Raw genomic sequence first — 19,105 nt, 5'->3', positions numbered from 1 at the left:
CCTAAATCTTATCTACTGTGCTCTGACCTGTGAAGACACGTTTGCATTCCCCACTATCTTATCCAACTGCTTGGCCATAAATATCACTGTCTGCTTTGCTAGAAAGTCTTTTGTCCAAGTCATGACTGGAGAGATAGCCAAGGGTGCCCTGTGAAGACTGTCTTTATTTGTCAGATGTTCACCAACATGTACCGAGAAATGCATCATTTTTTGTGTTGGGCAAGCCCACAAGTGTTGCCATGCTTCCAGCACCAACATAGCACACCCATCGCTCAACAACCCTAACTTGTACATCTTTGGGATGTGACAGCAAACTGAAACACCCAAAGGAAACCCACACAGTTGCAGGGAGAACATACAAAAGCCTACAGACTGCAACAGGAATTGGAAATCCAGTCTTACTGCTGTTGCCGTCAAGTGATGCACTAACCACTATACCATACTGCCCCTTTTAATAGTTGCTAGCTAATTTAGGTACTCTCTAAAGTTCTAAAAAGCTGGAGCCTCAAATTCATACACTATTACTTTGTGCAACATGTGTTGTTTGAATTTCCAGCGTCTGCAGATTTCCTCGTGTTTGCACTAGTACTTTGTGACTGAATTGTTTGCAAATTTAAAAACATCTTATCTTTCTAACTGATCCTTTATGCTTTTGTACCTATTTATTGCAAAAGATCATTGACTATTCTGGAGACAGGGCCTACGAAACCCGCGTTGAGGACATGAAAGGTCGTGTGCACTTCAGTTCACCAGATCCCAAAAATGGTGACGCATCCATCAACATCACACGGCTAAGGTCCAGCGATTCCGGAATGTACCACTGCAAGGTGAAGAAGTCTCCCGGTTCAAAGACCAAGCCAGTGAGGCTACAAGTTTCAAGTAAGTAAGCCACCTTCTGGTGCTGCTTTGTGGTTAATCCCGCCATCCGTGGTAGAAACGGCACTTAAAAAGAGGCAAGAGATTTAGAATCCCAGATACAGAATGATTCAGAAAGAGCTGAAGAGATGATGGGATAGTGGCAAGTGACAATATCCATGACTGATAAGGGGTATAGCATTAGAACATGCTTTTCAGCTCACAATGCTGTGCCAAACCAATTAAATTAGTAATCAAATGGCCAACTAAACCAATCCCTTCTGCCCACACTATGCCCACGTTCTTCCATCTTCCTCACATTCATGCGCCTATCTAAACATTTCTTATAAGTCCCTAGTCCGTTTACCTCGATCATCACCCCAGCCAGCACTTTCCAGGCACCCACTGCTCTGTGTAAATAAACCTGCCCCACACATCTCCTTCAAAGTTACCCTCTCTCACCTTCAATGCATGCCCTCTGGTTTTAGACATTCAAATCCTGGGAAAAAGATCCTCCTTGTCTGCTCTATCTATTCTTCTCATAATTTTATAAATCTCTATCAGATCTCCTCTCAGCCTCCGCCATCCTAGAGAAAACAACCCAAGGTGGTCCAGCCTCTTATGATAGCACGTCTTTTAACCCTCTAATCTCTCAAGCACTTATGCCTTAATCTCACATTCCCTCTAGATATGAACACTATTTTTAAAATTTAAAGAGGAAGTAGACACATCTTTGAACATCCATAAGAGCAGAATGAGGCCATTTGGGCCTATCATATCTGCTTCGTCATTCCAGCATAGCTGATTGTGATGAACTGAGGTTGAGGCTTTGGGCCTGTTCCAGCTGGATAAGCTGGAGAAGATGAGGAAGAGATTAACAAAGGATGCTCCCTGGACTAGAGGGCCTGAGTTACATGGAGTTGGCCGGAGTTGTCCACACTGGATTATTATTCCTTGGAGCATTGGAGGATGAGAGGTTTATAAAACCATGAAGTATTTTTGGATAGAGTGGATAGTCATCGTCTTTTCCCGAAGACAGAGGAGTCTAAAACTAGAGGGCACAGATTATAAACACAAGATTTTGCAGATGCTGGAAATCCAGAGCAACACAAACAAAATGCTGGGGGAACTCAGCAGGTCAGGCAGCATTTGATCGGCATCAGGCAGATGCTACCTGACCTGTTGAGTTCCTTCAGCATTTTGTGTGTGTTGTAGAGGGCACAAGTACAAGATAAAAGGAAAGAGAGCCAAACAGAGACTGAGAGGAAACGTCTTTTTGTGGAACATAATTAACTCCTGGAATGAGCTGCCAGAGGAAGTGGTCGAAGAGGGTACAATTGCAACATTACAAAGGTATTTAGCTAGGTACATGGCAGGGATAGGGTTGAAGGGTTTTGGGCTGAATCCAGGCAACTGGGAATAGCTGGGAGGGAGCTGTGGTGGGCATGGACCAATTGGGACAAAGGGCCTGTTGCCATACTTTGTTACTCCATGACTCTCGAGACTCTAGATCAGGGGATTCCAATCTTTTTTATGCCATGGACCACCACCATTAACCAAGTAGTCCGTGGATCACAGGCTGGGAATCCCCGCTCTAGAGGAAATAAAACAGGGTGAGAAGAAAAATATTTAATAGGAAACTTTTTCATCCAGAGTGTTATCAGTATCTGAAACAAGCTGCCAGAAGATACAGTTGAGGCAGGGGCATTTTAGAGAGATTTGGAAAGGTAAATAGATTGTAAGCACAAGAAATTCTGGGGCGCTGGAGATCCAGAGGAACAAACAAGACATTGCTGAGAGAACTCAGCAGGTCAGGCAGCATGGAGAGGAATGATTAGAAATAATCCAAAGGATATGGGCCAAACATGGACAAATGGGATAAGCTTTGATGGGAATCATAGAGAGAACCAGTTAGGCTGAGGTGCCTGTTTCCATGCTGTGTAAGTCTATGACTGGAGGCTGATGTTGAATGGCTGGACAGGGGAGAGGAGTACCCCTTGTCCCTATTCATTTATGGTGCCCACGTCCTGTGAGTGAATACAATTTTAATTATCCTTTGATTGTGAGATTGGGATTGAGGTCCCAGCTAGCACCCCATCATTGAGGACATCTTCAAAAGGTGATGCCTCAGAAAGGTGGCATCCATCATTAAGGACCCATCACCCAGGACATGCCCTCTTCTCATTGCTACCATCAGGGAGGAGGTACAGGAGCCTGACGGCTCACACTCAAAAATTCAGGAACGCTTCTTCCCCTTTGTCATCAGATTTCTGAATGGACAATGAACCCATGTACACTACCTCACTATTTTTTGATCTCCTTTTGCACTAGTTAAATTTTTGGGTGGTGGAGTGGAAGTAACGTCTCTACCAAAGGAGGTGTAAGGCACTCCTTCCCTCCGCTAGCCTGCAGGTCACCCTTGGGCAAGGTGTAGCACCTGCTTAGCTCCCTGATCAGGGTCATGTAAAGCCACGGCGTAAAGCCACGGGAGCAGGTGGTGAAGGCCGTGTGAGCAGCTGGTAGATATCACAAGTCCTGGTTATGTGATCACTGACAATAGGCAGACAAGCTCTGAAGAGTATTGAGAATGGCTGGGGTCACCTAGCTTGTAAAGACACTGGCCAGAAGAAGGCAATGGCAAACCACTTCTGCGGAAAAATTTTCCAAGAACTATCATGGTCATGAGACCATGATCACCCACATCATATGACATGGTACATGATGATGATGATTTAATCTAATTTATAAAATTTCTTATTGTAAATTATAGTTTTTAAAAAATGTATTGTACTGCAAAACAACAAATTTCATGCAAATGTACCAATGATATTAAGCTGGATTCTGATTTTTATTCTTTTTCTGATTTTGATTCTGGTGCTGATATGCACTTACAAATGATTCTGGTCAGACTTTCTAACAGATTGAGCAGAGTAAGTTGAAGGCATGGGGTGACTGGAGGAAAGAATAGGGCGGATGGCAGAGGTATTTTTCTTACTCGGCTAAAGATTAGCTCTACATTGTAAGGTACAGTGAAAGGGAGCATTTACAAGGATGTGCTGGGGCAGCCCAAAGTGTCGCCACGTTTCTGCTGCCACCAGAGCAAGCCTACAGCTTACTAACCCTAACCTGTACATCTTCAGAATGTGGGAGGAAACCGAGCAGCTGGAGAAAACCCACATGGTCACGGTGAAAATGTACAAACTCCTTTTAAACAACGGCGAGAATCCAAGCCCAGTCGCTGTCATTGTAAAGCAATGTACTCACCACTGCATTACTGTGGTGCATAACTCCATCCAAGACAATACAGCCCACTTGTACCCCATCCTCTGCCATTGCACAGCGGCCACACTGTTTACCATCTACAAGGAACTCTACAGGAAATATCAAGACGTTACAACACTGTTTGAGCCTTGGAGGCTGAGGTGACATCTGATGGAGGTTTAAAAAATTACGACAGCATTTCTCCCAGGCTCATCATCATAAGATCATAAGATACAGGAGCAGAATTAGGCCATTTGGCCCATCGAGTCTGCTCCACCATTTCATCATGGCTGATCTGTTTCCTCTCTCAGCCCCAATCTCCTGCCTTCTCCCTGTATCTCTTCATTCTTTGACTAATCAAGAATCTTTCAACCTCTGCTTTAAATATATGTAATGACTTGGCCTTCACAGCTGCCTGTGGTAACGAATTCCACAGATTCATCATCATTATGTGCCGTGTCATATGATGTGGGTGATCACAGTCTCGTGACCATGATTGACCTTGGCAAATTTTTCTACACAAGTAGTTTGCTATTGCCTTCTTCTGGGCAGTTTCTTTACAAGGCAGGTGACCTCAGTCATTATCAATACTCTTCAGAGATTGCCTACCTGACACCAGTGGTCACATAACCACAATTTGTGATATGCACCAGCTGCTCATATGACCATCCACCCCCCCGCTCCCATGGCTTCACAAGACCCTGATCGGTGGGGCTAAGCAGATGATGCTACACCTAGCCCAAGGGCGATCTGCAGGCGAGCAGAGGGAAGGACTGCCTTACACCTCCTTTGGCAGAGACTTGTCTTCACCCCACCACCCATGTCTCTCAGGGTAGAAAAGTCAAATACTTGAAGGCATACATTTAACAGAAGAGGGGAAAAGATGTGTGGCGCAGGATCTTTACACAGAGAGCGGTGGATGTCTGGAATGGTCTGCCAGAGACCACCCACCATCCAGGGTGTACTCTCTTCTCGCTGCTGCCATCAGGAAGAATGTGCAGAAGACTCAGGACCCATCCCACATGCATTAACACCCAGTAAATGAAATTTGAACAGGAGCTACTAAATTAGTGACTCATTGACGGTCTTCATAGGGCAACCCCTGGCGAGCTCTCAAGCTGCAACCAAGGTAGAAGAAGGACTTTCCACCAAAATGGACAGTGGTATTACTGTTGGGATAATATGGTGGGGCACGCATCATGTTGCCTTCGTAGCTCGGGGTATAGAGTTGGGCTGTGACAAAACATTGGTTGCACCTCACTTTGCAATACCGTTCCCAGTTCTGGTTGCTCGAGGAATGATGTTGTTTCTCTTGAGGAAGTACAGAGGAGACTCACCAGGATGTTGCTGGGGTGGAGGACCTGTAGATATGGGGAGAGATCGGTTTGTTTTCCCTGGAGTGAAGAAGGCTGAATGCTGACTTGATGGAGGTATACTAGATAATAGAGGCTTAGATACTGTAGATAGCTAAAATCTTTAAACGCTCGGTTGAACTGAGTATCTGCCCTCAAACCAAACATACCTTACTCCACTCTCTTAAGCGTTTATCCAACTCTCCCTTAAATGCTTCCATACATTGCCTGAATTTCCCACAATTTTTCCACGCTTCTTGACCTGAGCAAGGCTGGAGTGTGCGGTAAGCTTGAATGCGTCAACAGTTAATCAATCCTCTCAGCAGCCTAACTGTATCTGGTTATTGTCTTCTCTTTATCAGTGAAACCATCACCTCCAACCTGTTATGTGGACGGGAGCCAAGAGGTTGGAAAGGATGCAGTGCTGAAATGTTTAAGCGAGGGCACCCCTCCCATCACATACACCTGGAGCAAGCAAGGATCTGCGCACCTTCTCCCTTCCACAGCAGTCGCAGGTAACTATGCTCTGTAGAAGCCAGTAATTCAGACAGCATCATGGAGAGAGAAACAAGACGTAATCACTCTAGGATTCTAAACAGGCAAACTCTTATTCTGAAAGCGTTACCCTAGTTCTAGATTGTTCTGTACTGTATGCGCAGAGGAAGAACTACAACAAAGAGAGGGAGCCACAAACCAAACTCGCCAAACGTAAAACATGCACGCTTGAAAGCCCGTGCCCAAAAGAGGTCTCCTCCTGCACGTCGGAGGTCCGATCGATTCACCTTGTGATCGATCAGAAACAAGCACACTCGTCACACTCTTGCAATCAAATCTGATATGGTACATCTCATGTTCTGGATACTTACTGCTTATTTGTTATTTTTGTATCTGCACAATTTGTTGTCTTTGCATATGGATTGTCTGTCCGTCTTGTGTGCGGTATTTCATTGATTTCCTTGTGTCTCTTTGTATTTACTGTGAATGTCTGTTAGAAAACGAACCTTGGGGTTGTATAAGGTGACATATGTCTTTTGATAATAAATTTTCTCTGACCTTTGAACTTTTGGACATAGATGATCTCATGAAAGGAAACAACCTGTCAGTCAATATCCTGTCAAGTCCCATCTGAATCTTTAGCAAAACACACAAATCCCTTCATGTGTGCTGGAAAGAGAATCATCAATAGGTAGTTAATAGGAGATACTAGGGTCCAAGGGCACAGCCACAGAATAAAGGGATGACTGTTTAAAGTTGAGATGAATTTCTTCAGCCAGATGATGATGAATCTGGAGGGTATATTATCAAAGATGGCTATGGAGGCCAAAGTCAGGAAGGACAGGCAGGTGATGGGGCAAATTTGCAGCCATTGGGATGAGTTTCAGTGCAAACAAAGCAAAAAGTACCAAATACTGGACTTAAGGTGTTATACTTAAATGCACGCAGCATAAGGGATAAGGTGGATAATCTTGTCATACAGCTACAGATTGGCAGGTATAATATTGCGGCCATCACTGATACATGGCTAAAGGATGCATGTCTCTGGGAGCTGAACGTCCAAGGATACACGGTGTATCGGAAGGATAGGCAGGTAGTCAGAGGGGGTGGAGTGGCCAAAGTTGACAGGAAAGGGACACTGGCAGGAAGGACTGCAGAGCAGCAGTGGCTGGAGTTTATGTGAGAAGTGAGGAAGGTGCAAGACAGGTATATTCCAAAAAAGAAGAAATTTTCAAATGGAAAAAGGATGCAACCGTGGCCGACAAGAGAAGTCAAAGCCAAAGTTAAAACAAAGGAGAGGGCATACAAGGAAGCAAAAATTAGTGGGAAGACAGAGGATTGGGAAGTTTTTAAATGCTTACAAAAGGAAACTAAGGTCATTAAGAGGGAAAAGATAAACTATGAAAGGAAGCTAGCAAATAATATCAAAGAGGATACTAAAACCTTTTTCAAGTATATAAAGAGTAAAAGACAGGCAAGAGTAGATATAGGAGCAATAGAAAATGATGCTGGAGAAATTGTAATGGGAGATAAGGAGATGACGGAGGAACTGAACGAGTATTTTGCATCAGTCTTCACTGAGGAAGACATCAGCAGTATACCGGACACTCAAGGGTGTCAGGGAAGAGATGTGTGCGCAGTCACAATTACGACAGAGAAAGTACTCAGGAAGCTGAATAGTCTAAGGGTAGATAAATCTCCCAGACCAGATGGAATGCACCCTCGTGTTCTGAAGGAAGTAGCTGTGGAGATTGCGGAGGCATTAGCGATGATCTTTCAAAAGTCATTAGATTCTGGCATGGTTCCGGAGGACTGAAAGATTGCAAATGTCACTCCATTATTTAAGAAGGGGGCAAGAAAGCAAAAAGGAAATTATAGGCCTGTTAGCTTGACATCGGTGTTGGGAAGTTGTTGGAGTTGATTGTCAAGGATGAGGTTCTGGGGTACCTGGAGGCATATGACGAGATAGGCAGAACTCAGCATGATTTCCTTAAAGGAAAATCCTGCCTGACAAACCTATTGCAATTTTTTGAGGAAATTACAAGTAGGCTAGACAAGGGAGATGCAGTGGATGTTGTGTATTTGGATTTTCAGAAGGCCTTTGACAAGGTGCCGCACATGAGACTGCTAAACAAGATAAGAGCCCGTGGAATTATGGGAAAGTTACATATGTGGATAGAGCGTTGGTTGATTGGCAGGAAACAGAGAGTGGAATAAAGGGATCCTATTCTGGTTGGCTGCCGGTTGCCAGCGGTGTTCCACGGGGGTCAGTGTTGGGGCCACTCCTTTTTACGCTGTACATCAACGATTTGGATTATGGAATAGATGGCTTTGTGGCTAAGTTTGCTGATGATACAAAGATAGTTGGAGGGGCCGGTAGTGCTGAGGAAACAGAGAGTCTGTAGAGAGACTTGGATAGATTGGGAGAATGGGCAAAGAAGTGGCAAATGAAATACAATGTTGGAAAGTGTATGGTTATGCACTTTGGTAGATGAAATAAACGGGCGGACTATTATTTAAATGGAGAGAGAATTCAAAGTTCTGAGATGCAGTGGGACTTGGGAGTCCTCGTACAGGATTCCCTTAAAGTTAACCTCCAGGTTGAGTCGGTAGTGAAGAAGGCGAAGGCAATGTTGGCATTCATTTCTAGAGGAATAGAGTATAGGAGCAGGGATGTGATGTTGAGGCTCTAAAAGGCGCTGGTGAGACCTCACTTGGAGTACTGTGGGCAGTTTTGGTCTCCTTATTTAAGAAAGGATGTGCTGACGTTGGAGAGGGTACAGGGAAGATTCACTAGAATGATTCCGGGAATGAGAGGGTTAACATATGAGGAACGTTTGTCTGCTCTTGGACTGTATTCCTTGCAGTTTAGAAGAATGAGGGGAGACCTCATAGAAACATTTCGAATGTTAAAAGGCATGGACAGAGTGGATGTGGCAAAGTTGTTTCCCATGATGGGGGAGTCTAGTACGAGAGGGCATGACTTCAGGATTGAAGGGCGCCCTTTCAGAACAGAAATGCGAAAAAATTTTTTTAGCCAGAGGGTGGTGAATCTATGGAATTTGTTGCCACGGGCAGCAGTGGAGGCCAAGTCATTGGGTGTCTTTAAGGCAGAGATTGATAGGTATCTGAGTAGCCAGGGCATCAAAGGTTATGGTGAGAAGGCAGGACAGTGGGACTAAATAGGATAAAATGGATCAGCTCATGATAAAATGACGGAGCAGACTCAATGGGCCAAATGGCCTACTTCTGTTCCTTTGTCTTATGGCCTTATGGTCTTATGGCAACGGGACTTGGGAGTCCTGGTACAGGATACCCTTAAGGTTAACCTCCAGGTTGAGTAGGTGGTGAAGAAGGTGAATGCAATGTTGGCATTCATTTCTAGAGGAATAGAGTATAGGAGCAGGGATGTGATGTTGAGGCTCTATAAGGCACGAGTAAGACCTCACTTGGAGTACTGTGGGCAGTTTTGGTCTCCTTATTTAAGAAAGGATGTGCTGACGTTGGAGAGGGTTCAGAGAAGATTCACTAGAATGATTCTGGGAATGAGAGGGTTAACATATGAGGAACATTTGTCCACTCTTGGACTGTACTCCTTGGAGTTTAGAAGAATGAGGGGAGACCTCATAGAAACATTTCGAACGTTGAAAGGCATGGACAGAGTGGATGTGGCAAAGTTGTTTCCCATGGTGGGGGAGTCTAGTACCAGAGGACATGACTTAAGGATTGAAGGGCGCCCATTCAGAACAGAGGTGCGAAGAAATTTTTTTAGCCAGAGGCTGGTGAATCTATGGAATTTTTTGTCATGAGCGGCAGTGGAGGCCAAATCATTGGGTGTGTTTAAGGCAGAGATTGATAGGTATCTGAGTTGCCAGGGCATCAAAGATTATGGTGAGAAGGCAAGGGAGTGGGACTAATTGGGAGAATGGATCAGCTCATGATAAAATGGCGGAGCAGACTCGATGGGCTGAATGGCCGACTTCTACTCCTTTGTCTTATGGTCTTATGCCATCCATATAAAAAATTTCATTATAATAGTGCATTGAGATAGTACAAGGGAAAGCAAGGTTCAGTTCAAAGTGAATTTGTTTTCACAGTACATATGTGTCACCATCTACAACCCTGAGATTTGTTTTCTTGTGGGCATTCACAGTAAATACAAGAAACACAACAGATTCAATGAAAGACCACCCAACAGGGCAGACAACAACCAATGTGTAAAAGGCAACAAATTGTGTAAATACAAATGGAAAGAGAAAAATAAATAATTAAACAAACAAACAAACAAACAAGCAGTGAATATCGAGAATATGAGATGAAGAGTTCTTGAAAGTGAGTCGATAGGTTGTTGTGGAAACAGTTCATTGCTGGGGTGAGTGAAGTTATCCCCACTGGTTCAAGAGGCTGATGACTGAGAGGTAATAGCTATTCCTGAGCCTCGTTATGCCGGTCTTGAGGCTCCTGTACCTTTTTGCTGATGGCGCCAGTGAGAAGAGAGCATGGCTGTTTCTGGATTTCAGTTCGGCATTCAACGCTGTTGTCCCACAGACAAACTACTACTCCCCAGTCTAAATTCACTCAATCCTGAAACATTTGGACGGTGAAGTTGCATACAACAGGATGCTCTTCATTAACCACAGCTCAGCTTTCAATACTGTCGTACCCTCAAAACTAATTAATAAGCTTCAAGACCTTGGGCTCAATAGCTCATTGTAGAATTGGATCCTCGACTTCCTCGCTTGCAAACCCCAGTCGGTATGGATTGGCAACACCATCTCCTCCACAATCTTTAATTTATTCCAACCTTTTCAGTGGTTTCAATTTCTGGTTATGGTTCCAAAGAATAACTTTGTTTTTCTCCCTGTTGCAGATGTATCAGCTGGGACACTGAAAGTGCTGAACGCCTCAATGGATTACTCTGGTGACTATAAGTGCACCGCGAAGAACAGAGTAGGAAGTTCGGAATGCGTCATCAGATTTTCTGTGTCGTCCTGTGAGTACCTTCCCTCCAGCAACTTTCCCTTAACTTTGTGAATCAAAACTTCTGCTTTTGGGAAGTTTGTTCTTCAGCAATGTAATCCCTGGCGTGAACCCCAGAGGAAACAGTTCAGGCACTCAGGAATATTTTATGGCTCTGGGACTGTTCTGACTAGAGTTTAGAAGAATGAGTGGGGGTCTTATTGAAACCTACTGGATATTACTTATATCATGTTAACTGACTGTGGTAGTTAGTTAATGCCTGCTATGCAACTGGCATTTAGGGCAGCGATGAAGGTCCTCCATTTCTGACTGTTCTTGGCCATCTTCTCTATTGTGCCCCAGGTATCGTTCAGGGTCCACGTTTCTGTCTTTATGATGTGGTGCCAAGTTGCCTTTGGTCTCTCGCATTTCCTCCACTCTTCAGGGGTGCAATGAAGTACTGTCTTGATGATTGTGGCCATGTCCTCTTGATTACACTGTCAGAGCAGGGCGTGTTTGGAGAGTTTTCTTGACTAGGGGATCTTCTGGAGGCAAATGATGTGGTATGGCGACAGCGAGGCATGTTCTCTGTAATTCTCCAGCATTTTGACCCTTACAAGAGTGTGGACAGATCACAGCTCTGCTACAGCTTCACCTTGGTGTGGACACTGCACTTGGTTGACCGTTGTAATGATGATTATAGTATATCAACCTCTGGAGCAACTAGTTATTTAGAGATGCAGTCCTTCCAGCCCAACAGGCCACATCATGCAGCAACTCACCTATTTAACCCTGGCCTAATCAAAGGACAATTTACAATGACCAATTAACCAGTGCATCTTTGGACTGTGGGAGGAAACCAGAGCACCCGGAGGAAACCCACGCTGCACAGGGAAGGACGTATAGACTCCTTCCAGAGAGCAATGAGAATTGAACCCGGGTCACTTGCTCTGTTGTTTACAGGATTTACTATTTTCTATTGAGGGAGATATGCTTTCGGAATCAGGTTTATTATCACTTGGGTACATGGTGAAATGTGTTGCTTTGTGGCAGCAGTACAAAATAGTAAGGTAGAGTTCATGGATTCAATGTCCATTCAGAAATCAGATGGCAGAGGAGAAGAAGCTGTTCGTAAAGCATTGTGTGTGTGCCTTCAGGCTCCTGTACTTCCTTCCTGGTGGTGGCAATGAGTAGAGGGCCTGTCCTGGGTGATGGGGCTCCTTAATGATAGATACTACCTATACCACCCCTCCCCCACCCCAATTGTACCTTTTCTGTCTTTGTGAAACTTGGGAACATCTATCTTCCCTGATTAGCTTGCACGTTTTTGTTAAACGTTTTGAGAAATTTTCTCTTTCCCTTATCATGCCTTATCCCTTATTGTGCAGTCCAGATCCTCAAGTTGGGTGGTTGCCATAACAAGCCCCACTCCTTAGGCTTTATCTAGTCTGTGCAGACTGTTTCACTGTGTTACTGAGGGTGTGGTGCACAGTCTTGATCACCAGTGTCAAACACATGACTCTTATGAAGGTCAGTCCTGATTAAAGTTCTCGGCCTGAAAGGTCCACTGTTCATTTCCCTCCGTGCAAGCTGCCTGGCCTGCTGAGCTCATCAGTCCATAAGAGATAGGAGATTAGGCCATATGACCCATCAGGTCTGCTCTGCGATTCCATCATGACCGATTTCAGAATCAGAATCAGAATTAGGTTTAATATCTCTGGCACATGTTATGAAATTTGTTGGTTTACAGCAGCAATACATTGCAATACATAATAATAAAATCAATTACAGTAAATATATATATATATAGTTAATAAGTTAAGTAAGTAGTGCAAAAAGAGGGAAAGAAAAGCAGTGAGGGAGTGTTCATGGATTCAAAAATCTGATGACAGAGGGGAAGAAGCTGTTCCTGAATCATTGAGCATGTGGCTTCTGACTTCTGTACCCCCTCCCTGATGGTAGCAATGAGAAGGGGGCATGTCCTGGGTGAAAGGGGCTCCTTAATGATGGATGCCAACTTTCTGAGGCATTGCTCCTTGAAGGTGTGGGCACGTGGCCAAGTGGTTAAGGCATTGGACTAGCGACCTGAAGGTCGTGAGTTCGAGCCCCAGCCGAGGGAACGTGTTGTATCCTTGAGCAAGGCACTTAATCACACATTGCTCTGCGATGACACTGGTGCCAAGCTGTATGGGTCCTAATGCCCTTCTCTTAGACAACATCAGTGTCATGGAGAGGGGAGACTTGCAGCATGGGCAACTGCTGGTCTTCCATACAACCTTGCCCAGGCCTGCGCCCTGGAGAGTGAAGACTTTTCAGGCGTAGATCCAAGATCTCGCAAGACTAACGGATGCCTCCCACTCCTTGATGGTGTCTTGGATGCAGGGGCGGCTAGTGCCCATGATGGATGTGACTAAGTTCACAACTTTCTGCAGCTTATTTCGAACCTGTGCAGTGCCCCTCATAGCACCAGACGGTGATGCAGCCAGTTAGAATGCTCTCCACATACATCTGTAGAAATTTGCAAGCAAGATATGCACCTAATTCAGTTTTTCACCTCAAACCAATTTTTTTTTCACTCTTAAGATAGTCGTCCGTAGGTCATACATGGACTTCTTGTATAGGTCTGGATCACTGGTCTTGAGTGCCACAGATCTAGACTTCAGCAGACCGCGAATCTCCTGGTTCAGCCACGGCTCTTGATTGGGGTACGAATGGTACATTCTCGTAGGCACACACTCATCCACACAGGTTTTAATGAAGTCAGAGTCAACTGTGGGGTATTCATTCACACTCAGATGAATCCCTGTATATTGCCCAGTCCACTGACTCAAAGCAGTCCTGTAAGTGCTCCCCCCACCTCCCTTCTTGATCCTCTCTACTGGTTCTGTGGTCTGCAGTCTCTGCCTGTACTCAGAGATCAGAAATACAGCCTGGCGATCAGGCTTTCCAAAGTGTGGCGGTGGGATGGCACAGTAAGTGCTCCTGATGGTCGTATAACCGTGGCCCAATGTGTTAGCTCCTCTGGTTCCACAAGTGATATGTTGGTTAACATCCCCCCCCCTTCCTAGAATGATAGGGGAGGCATTAGGGTGCACTGTTTCATACCCATTGATTACGCTGCTCAGTTCATCTCGAAGCTGTTTGATACGGGCCTGAGGAGGAATGTACGGTACTACTAAGATGATGGCTGAGAAATCCCACAGTAAATAAAATGGATCTCCAGATGTTCCAGGTCGGGTGAGCAGGACTGGGTCACAACCGCCACATTTGTGCACCACAAAGGGTTAACCATAAAGCATACTCCACCTCCTCTGCACTTGAAAGACTCAGCAGTCCTATCTTGGCAGTGAATCGTGAGTCCACCAAGCTTTATCACTGCATCTGAAATTGCGAGGGATATCCAAGCTTCCATGAAGCAGAAAGCACAACAATCCCCAGTATCCCTCTGCAACAACAATCTTGCTCTAAGGTCTTCGATTTTATTTGCCAGAGATTGTATGTTTGCTGGCAGAATAGACAGCAGTAGAAGTCAGAACCCTTTTCTCTTTAAACAAACTTTTAATCCGGTGCAGCATCCTCTCTTCCACTGTCTTGAAGGAGAACCGTACTTGCAACCATTGACTGCCATCTGCGTTTCGTCGACTCTCAGTAGCAATAGATTTTTTAAATGCCTTGGAACGATGTGGCTTACTCTATTGTTCATGGCTATAGCTGTGCATTTCAGCTGTAGCAGTCTAAACTGGGAAACTTTGATGATTTCCATCAGAGCTGCTCACACGAGTCGCCTTCTTAATGGTGTCACTGGAAGTCAAAGTAATTAGGATTTATTATCTCTCTCAACCCCTTTCTCCTTCCTTCTCCCCTAGGCCTTTGACACCCTTGCTAATCAAGAACCTAACAATCTCTGCTTTAAGTGTTCCCAATAAGTAGTCTCAAGTATTCCTCCACACCCATCTGTGGCAATGAATTCTACAGATTCACTGCCCTCTGGCAAAAGGGATTCCTCCTCATCTCTGTTCTAAATGGGCATCTCTCTATTCAGAGTCTGTGCCCTCTTGTCATAGACTCACTGCTCCCTAAAGGGACATCCTCGCTACATCTGCTCTATCTATGCATTTCTGTATTTGATAGGTTTCAATGAGATCTCCCCTCATTTATCTAAACTCCAGTGAGTACAGGCCCAGAGCCATCATATACCCTTCATACGTTAACCCTTTCAATCTTGGGATAATTCTCATTTAAGACCATAAGACCATAAGACAAAGGTCAGAAGTTGGCCATTCGGCCCATTTTATCATGAGCTGATCCATTCTCCCGTTTAGTCCCACCCCCCCGCCTTCTCACCATAATCTTTGATGCCCTGGCTACTCAGATACCTATCACTCTCTGCCTTAAATGCACCCAATGACTTGGCCTCCACTGATGCCCGTGGCAACAAATTCCATAGATTCACCACCCTCTGACTAAAAAAATTTCTTCACATTTCTGTTCTGAATGGGCGCTCTTCAATCCTTAAATCATGCCCTCTCGTACTAGACTCCCCCACCATGGGAAACAACTTTGCCACATCCACTCTGTCCATGCCTTTCAACATTCGAAATGTTTCTATGAGATCTCCCCTCATTCTTCTAAACTCCAAGGAATAAAGTCCAAGAGCGGACAAACGTCCCTCGTATGTTAACTCTCTCATTCCCGGAATCATTCTAGTGAATCTTCTCTGTACCCTCTCCAACGTCAGTACATCCTTTCTTAAATAAGGAGACCAAAACTGCCCACAGTACTCCAAGTAAGGTCTCACCAGCGCCTTATAGAGCCTCAACATCACATCCCTGCTCCTATACTCTATTCCTCTAGAAATGAATGCCAACATTGCATTCGCCTTCTTCACCACCGACTCAACCTGGAGGTTAACCTTAAGGGTATTCTGCACGAGGACTCCCAAGTCTCACTGCATCTCAGAACTTTGAATTCTTTCTCCATTTAAATAATAGCCTGCCTGTTTATTTCTTCTGCCAAAGTGCATAACCATACACTTTCCAATATTGTACTTCATTTTCCACTTCTTTGCCCATTCTTCCAATCTATCTAAGTCTCTCTGCAGACTCTCCATTTCCTCAGCACTACCGGCCCCTCCACCTATCTTGGTATCATCAGCAAACTTAGCCACAAAGCCATCTATTCCATAATCCAAATCGTTGATGTACAATGTAAAAAGAAGCGGCCCCAACACAGACCCCTGTGGAACACCACTGGTAACTGGCAGCCAACCAGAATAGGATCCCTTTATTCCCACTCTCTGTTTCCTGCCAATCAGCCAACGCTCTATCCACGTATGTAACTTTCCTGTAATTCCATGGGCTCTTGTTAAGTAGCCTCATGTGTGGCACCTTGTCAAAGGCCTTCTGAAAATCCAAATATACAACATCCACTGCATCTCCCTTGTCTAGCCTACTTGTAATTTCCTCAAAAAATTGCAATAAGTTTGTCAGGCAGGATTTTCCTTTAAGGAAATCATGCTGAGTTCTGCCTATCTTGTCATATGCCTCCAGGTACTCTGTAACCTCATCCTTAACAATTGACTCCAACAACTTCCCAACACCGATGTCAAGCTAACAGGTCTATAATTTCCTTTTTGCTTCCTTGCCCCCTTCTTAAATAGCAGAGTGACATTTGCAATCTTCCAGTCCTCCGGAACCATGCCAGAATCTATCGACTTTCGAAAGATCATCGCTAATGCCTCCGCAATCTCCACAGCTACTTCCTTCAGAACACGAGGGTGCATTCCTTCTGGTCCTGGAGATTTATCTACCTTTAGACTATTCAGCTTCCTGAGTACTTTCTCTATCGTAATTGTGACTGCACACACTTCTCTTCCCTGCCACCCTTGAGTGTCCCCCATACTGCTGATGTCTTCCTCAGTGAAGACTGATGCAAAATACTCGTTCAGTTCCTCCGCCATCTCCTTATCTCCCATTATATTTTCTCCAGCATCATTTTCTATTGGTCCTATATCTATTCTCACCTGTCTTTTACTCTTTATATACTTGAAAAAGGTTTTAGTTTCCTCTTTGATATTATTTGCTGGCTTCCTTTCATAGTTAATCTTTTCCCTCTTAATGACCTTCTTAGTTTCCTTTTGTAAGCTTTAAAAACTTCCCAGTCCTCTGTCTTCCCACTAATTTTTGCTTCCTTGTATGCCCTCTCCTTTGCTTTAACTTTGGCTTTGACTTCTCTTGTCAACCACGGTTGCATCCTTTTTCCATTCAAAAATTTCTTCTTTTTTGGAATATACCTGTCTTGCACCTTCCTCACTTCTCGCATAAATTCCAGCCACTGCTGCTCTGCCGTCTTTCCCACCAGTGTCCCTTTCCAGTCAACTTTGGCCAGTTCCTCTCTCATGCCACTGTAATTTCCTTTACTCCACTGAAGTACCGACACATCAGATTTCGGCTTCTGTTTTTCAAATTTCACAGTGAACTCAATCATGTTATGATCACTGCCTCCTAAGGGTTCCTTCACCTCAATCTCTCTAATCACCTCCAGTTCATTACACAATACCCAATCCAGTACAGCCGATCCCCTAGTGGGCTCAACAACAAGCTGTTCTAAAAAGCCATCTCGCAGACGTTCTACAAATTCTCTCTCTTGAGATCCAGTGCCGACCTGATTTTCCCAATCCACTCGCATGTTAAAATCCCTCACAACTATCATAACACTGCCCTTCTGACAAGCCTTTTCTATTTCCTGTCGTAATTTGTAGTCCACATCCCTGCAGCTGTTTGGAAGCCTATAAATAACTGCCATCAGGGTCCTTTTACCCCTGCGATTTCTTAGCTAAACCCATAAAGATTCTGCACCTTCTGATCCTCTGTCACCTCTTTCTAATGATTTAATATCATTTCTTACCAATAAAGCCACGCCTCCCCCTCTGCCTACCCGCCTATCCTTCCGATACACCGTGTATCCTTGGATGTTCAGCTCCCAGAGACATGCATCCTTTAGCCATGTCTCAGTGCTGGCCACAATATCATACCTGCCAATCTGTAGCTGTACGACAAGATCATCCACCAGCATTTTGTGTCTGTTGCTCAAGGTTTCCAGCATTCATAGAATCTCTTGTTGCAAATGATACTTATCCCTTCTCATATATCCCTATGACATTGAAAGAGGCCATTTAGAAACATAGAAACATAGAAAATAGGTGCAGGAGTAGGCCATTCGGCCCTTCGAGCCTGCACCGCCATTTATTATGATCATGGCTGATCATCCAACTCAGAACCCTGCCCCAGCCTTCCCTCCATACCCCCTGACCCCTGTAGCCACAAGGGCCATATCTAACTCCCTCTTAAACATAGCCAATGAACTGGCCTCAACAGTTTGCTGTGGCAGAGAATTCCACAGATTCACCACTCTCTGTGTGAAGAAGTTTTTCCTAATCTCGGTCCTAAAAGGCTTCCCCTCTATCCTCAAACTGTGACCCCTCGTTCTGGACTTCCCCAACATCGGGAACAATCTTCCCGCATCGAGCCTGTCCAATCCCTTTAGGATCTTATACGTTTCAATCAGATCCCCCCTCAATCTTCTAAATTCCAACGAGTACAAGCCCAGTTCATCCAGTCTTTCTTCATATGAAAGACCTGCCATCCCAGGAATCAATCCGGTGAACCTTCTTTGTACTCCCTCTATGGCAAAGATATCTTTCCTCAGATTAGGGGACCAAAACTGCACACAATACTCCAGGTGTGGTCTCACCAAGGCCTTGTACAACTGCAGTAGTACCTCCCTGCTCCTGTACTCGAATCCTCTCGCTATAAATGCCAGCATACCATTCGCCTTTTTCACCGCCTGCTGTACCTGCATGCCCACTTTCAATGACTGGTGTATAATGACACCCAGGTCTCGTTGCACCTCCCCTTATCCTAATCGGCCACCATTCAGATAAATGTTTTCCTATTTTTGCCACCAAAGTGGATAACTTCACATTTATCCACATTAAATTGCATCTGCCATGAGTTTGCCCACTCACCCAACCTATCCAAGTCACCCTGCATCCTCTTAGCATCCTCCTCACTGCTAACACTGCCACCCAGCTTCGTGTCATCCGCAAACTTGGAGATGCTCCATTTAATTCCCTCATCCAAGTCATTAATATATATTGTAAACAACTGGGGTCCCAGCACTGA

At 44.7% G+C, this 19,105-nt stretch overlaps 1 protein-coding gene across 2 annotated transcripts in view; it reads left to right on the top strand.

Annotated features, from left to right (window-relative positions):
* cxadr (CXADR Ig-like cell adhesion molecule) overlaps positions 1 to 19,105 on the top strand; it is a 138,534-nt gene that overhangs the window by 64,738 nt on the left and 54,691 nt on the right. For both annotated transcript variants that reach the window (XM_063050255.1, XM_063050254.1), the window contains exons 3-5: positions 675 to 879; positions 5,831 to 5,983; positions 10,834 to 10,956. In XM_063050255.1, coding sequence (XP_062906325.1) covers positions 675 to 879; positions 5,831 to 5,983; positions 10,834 to 10,956 — 481 coding nt within the window. The remainder of the gene's footprint in view (positions 1 to 674; positions 880 to 5,830; positions 5,984 to 10,833; positions 10,957 to 19,105) is intronic.

The sequence above is a fragment of the Mobula hypostoma genome, chromosome 6 (genome assembly GCF_963921235.1).
Source record: "Mobula hypostoma chromosome 6, sMobHyp1.1, whole genome shotgun sequence".
Lineage (NCBI taxonomy): Eukaryota > Metazoa > Chordata > Chondrichthyes > Myliobatiformes > Myliobatidae > Mobula > Mobula hypostoma.
This window is presented reverse-complemented; position numbering and strand designations above follow the sequence as displayed.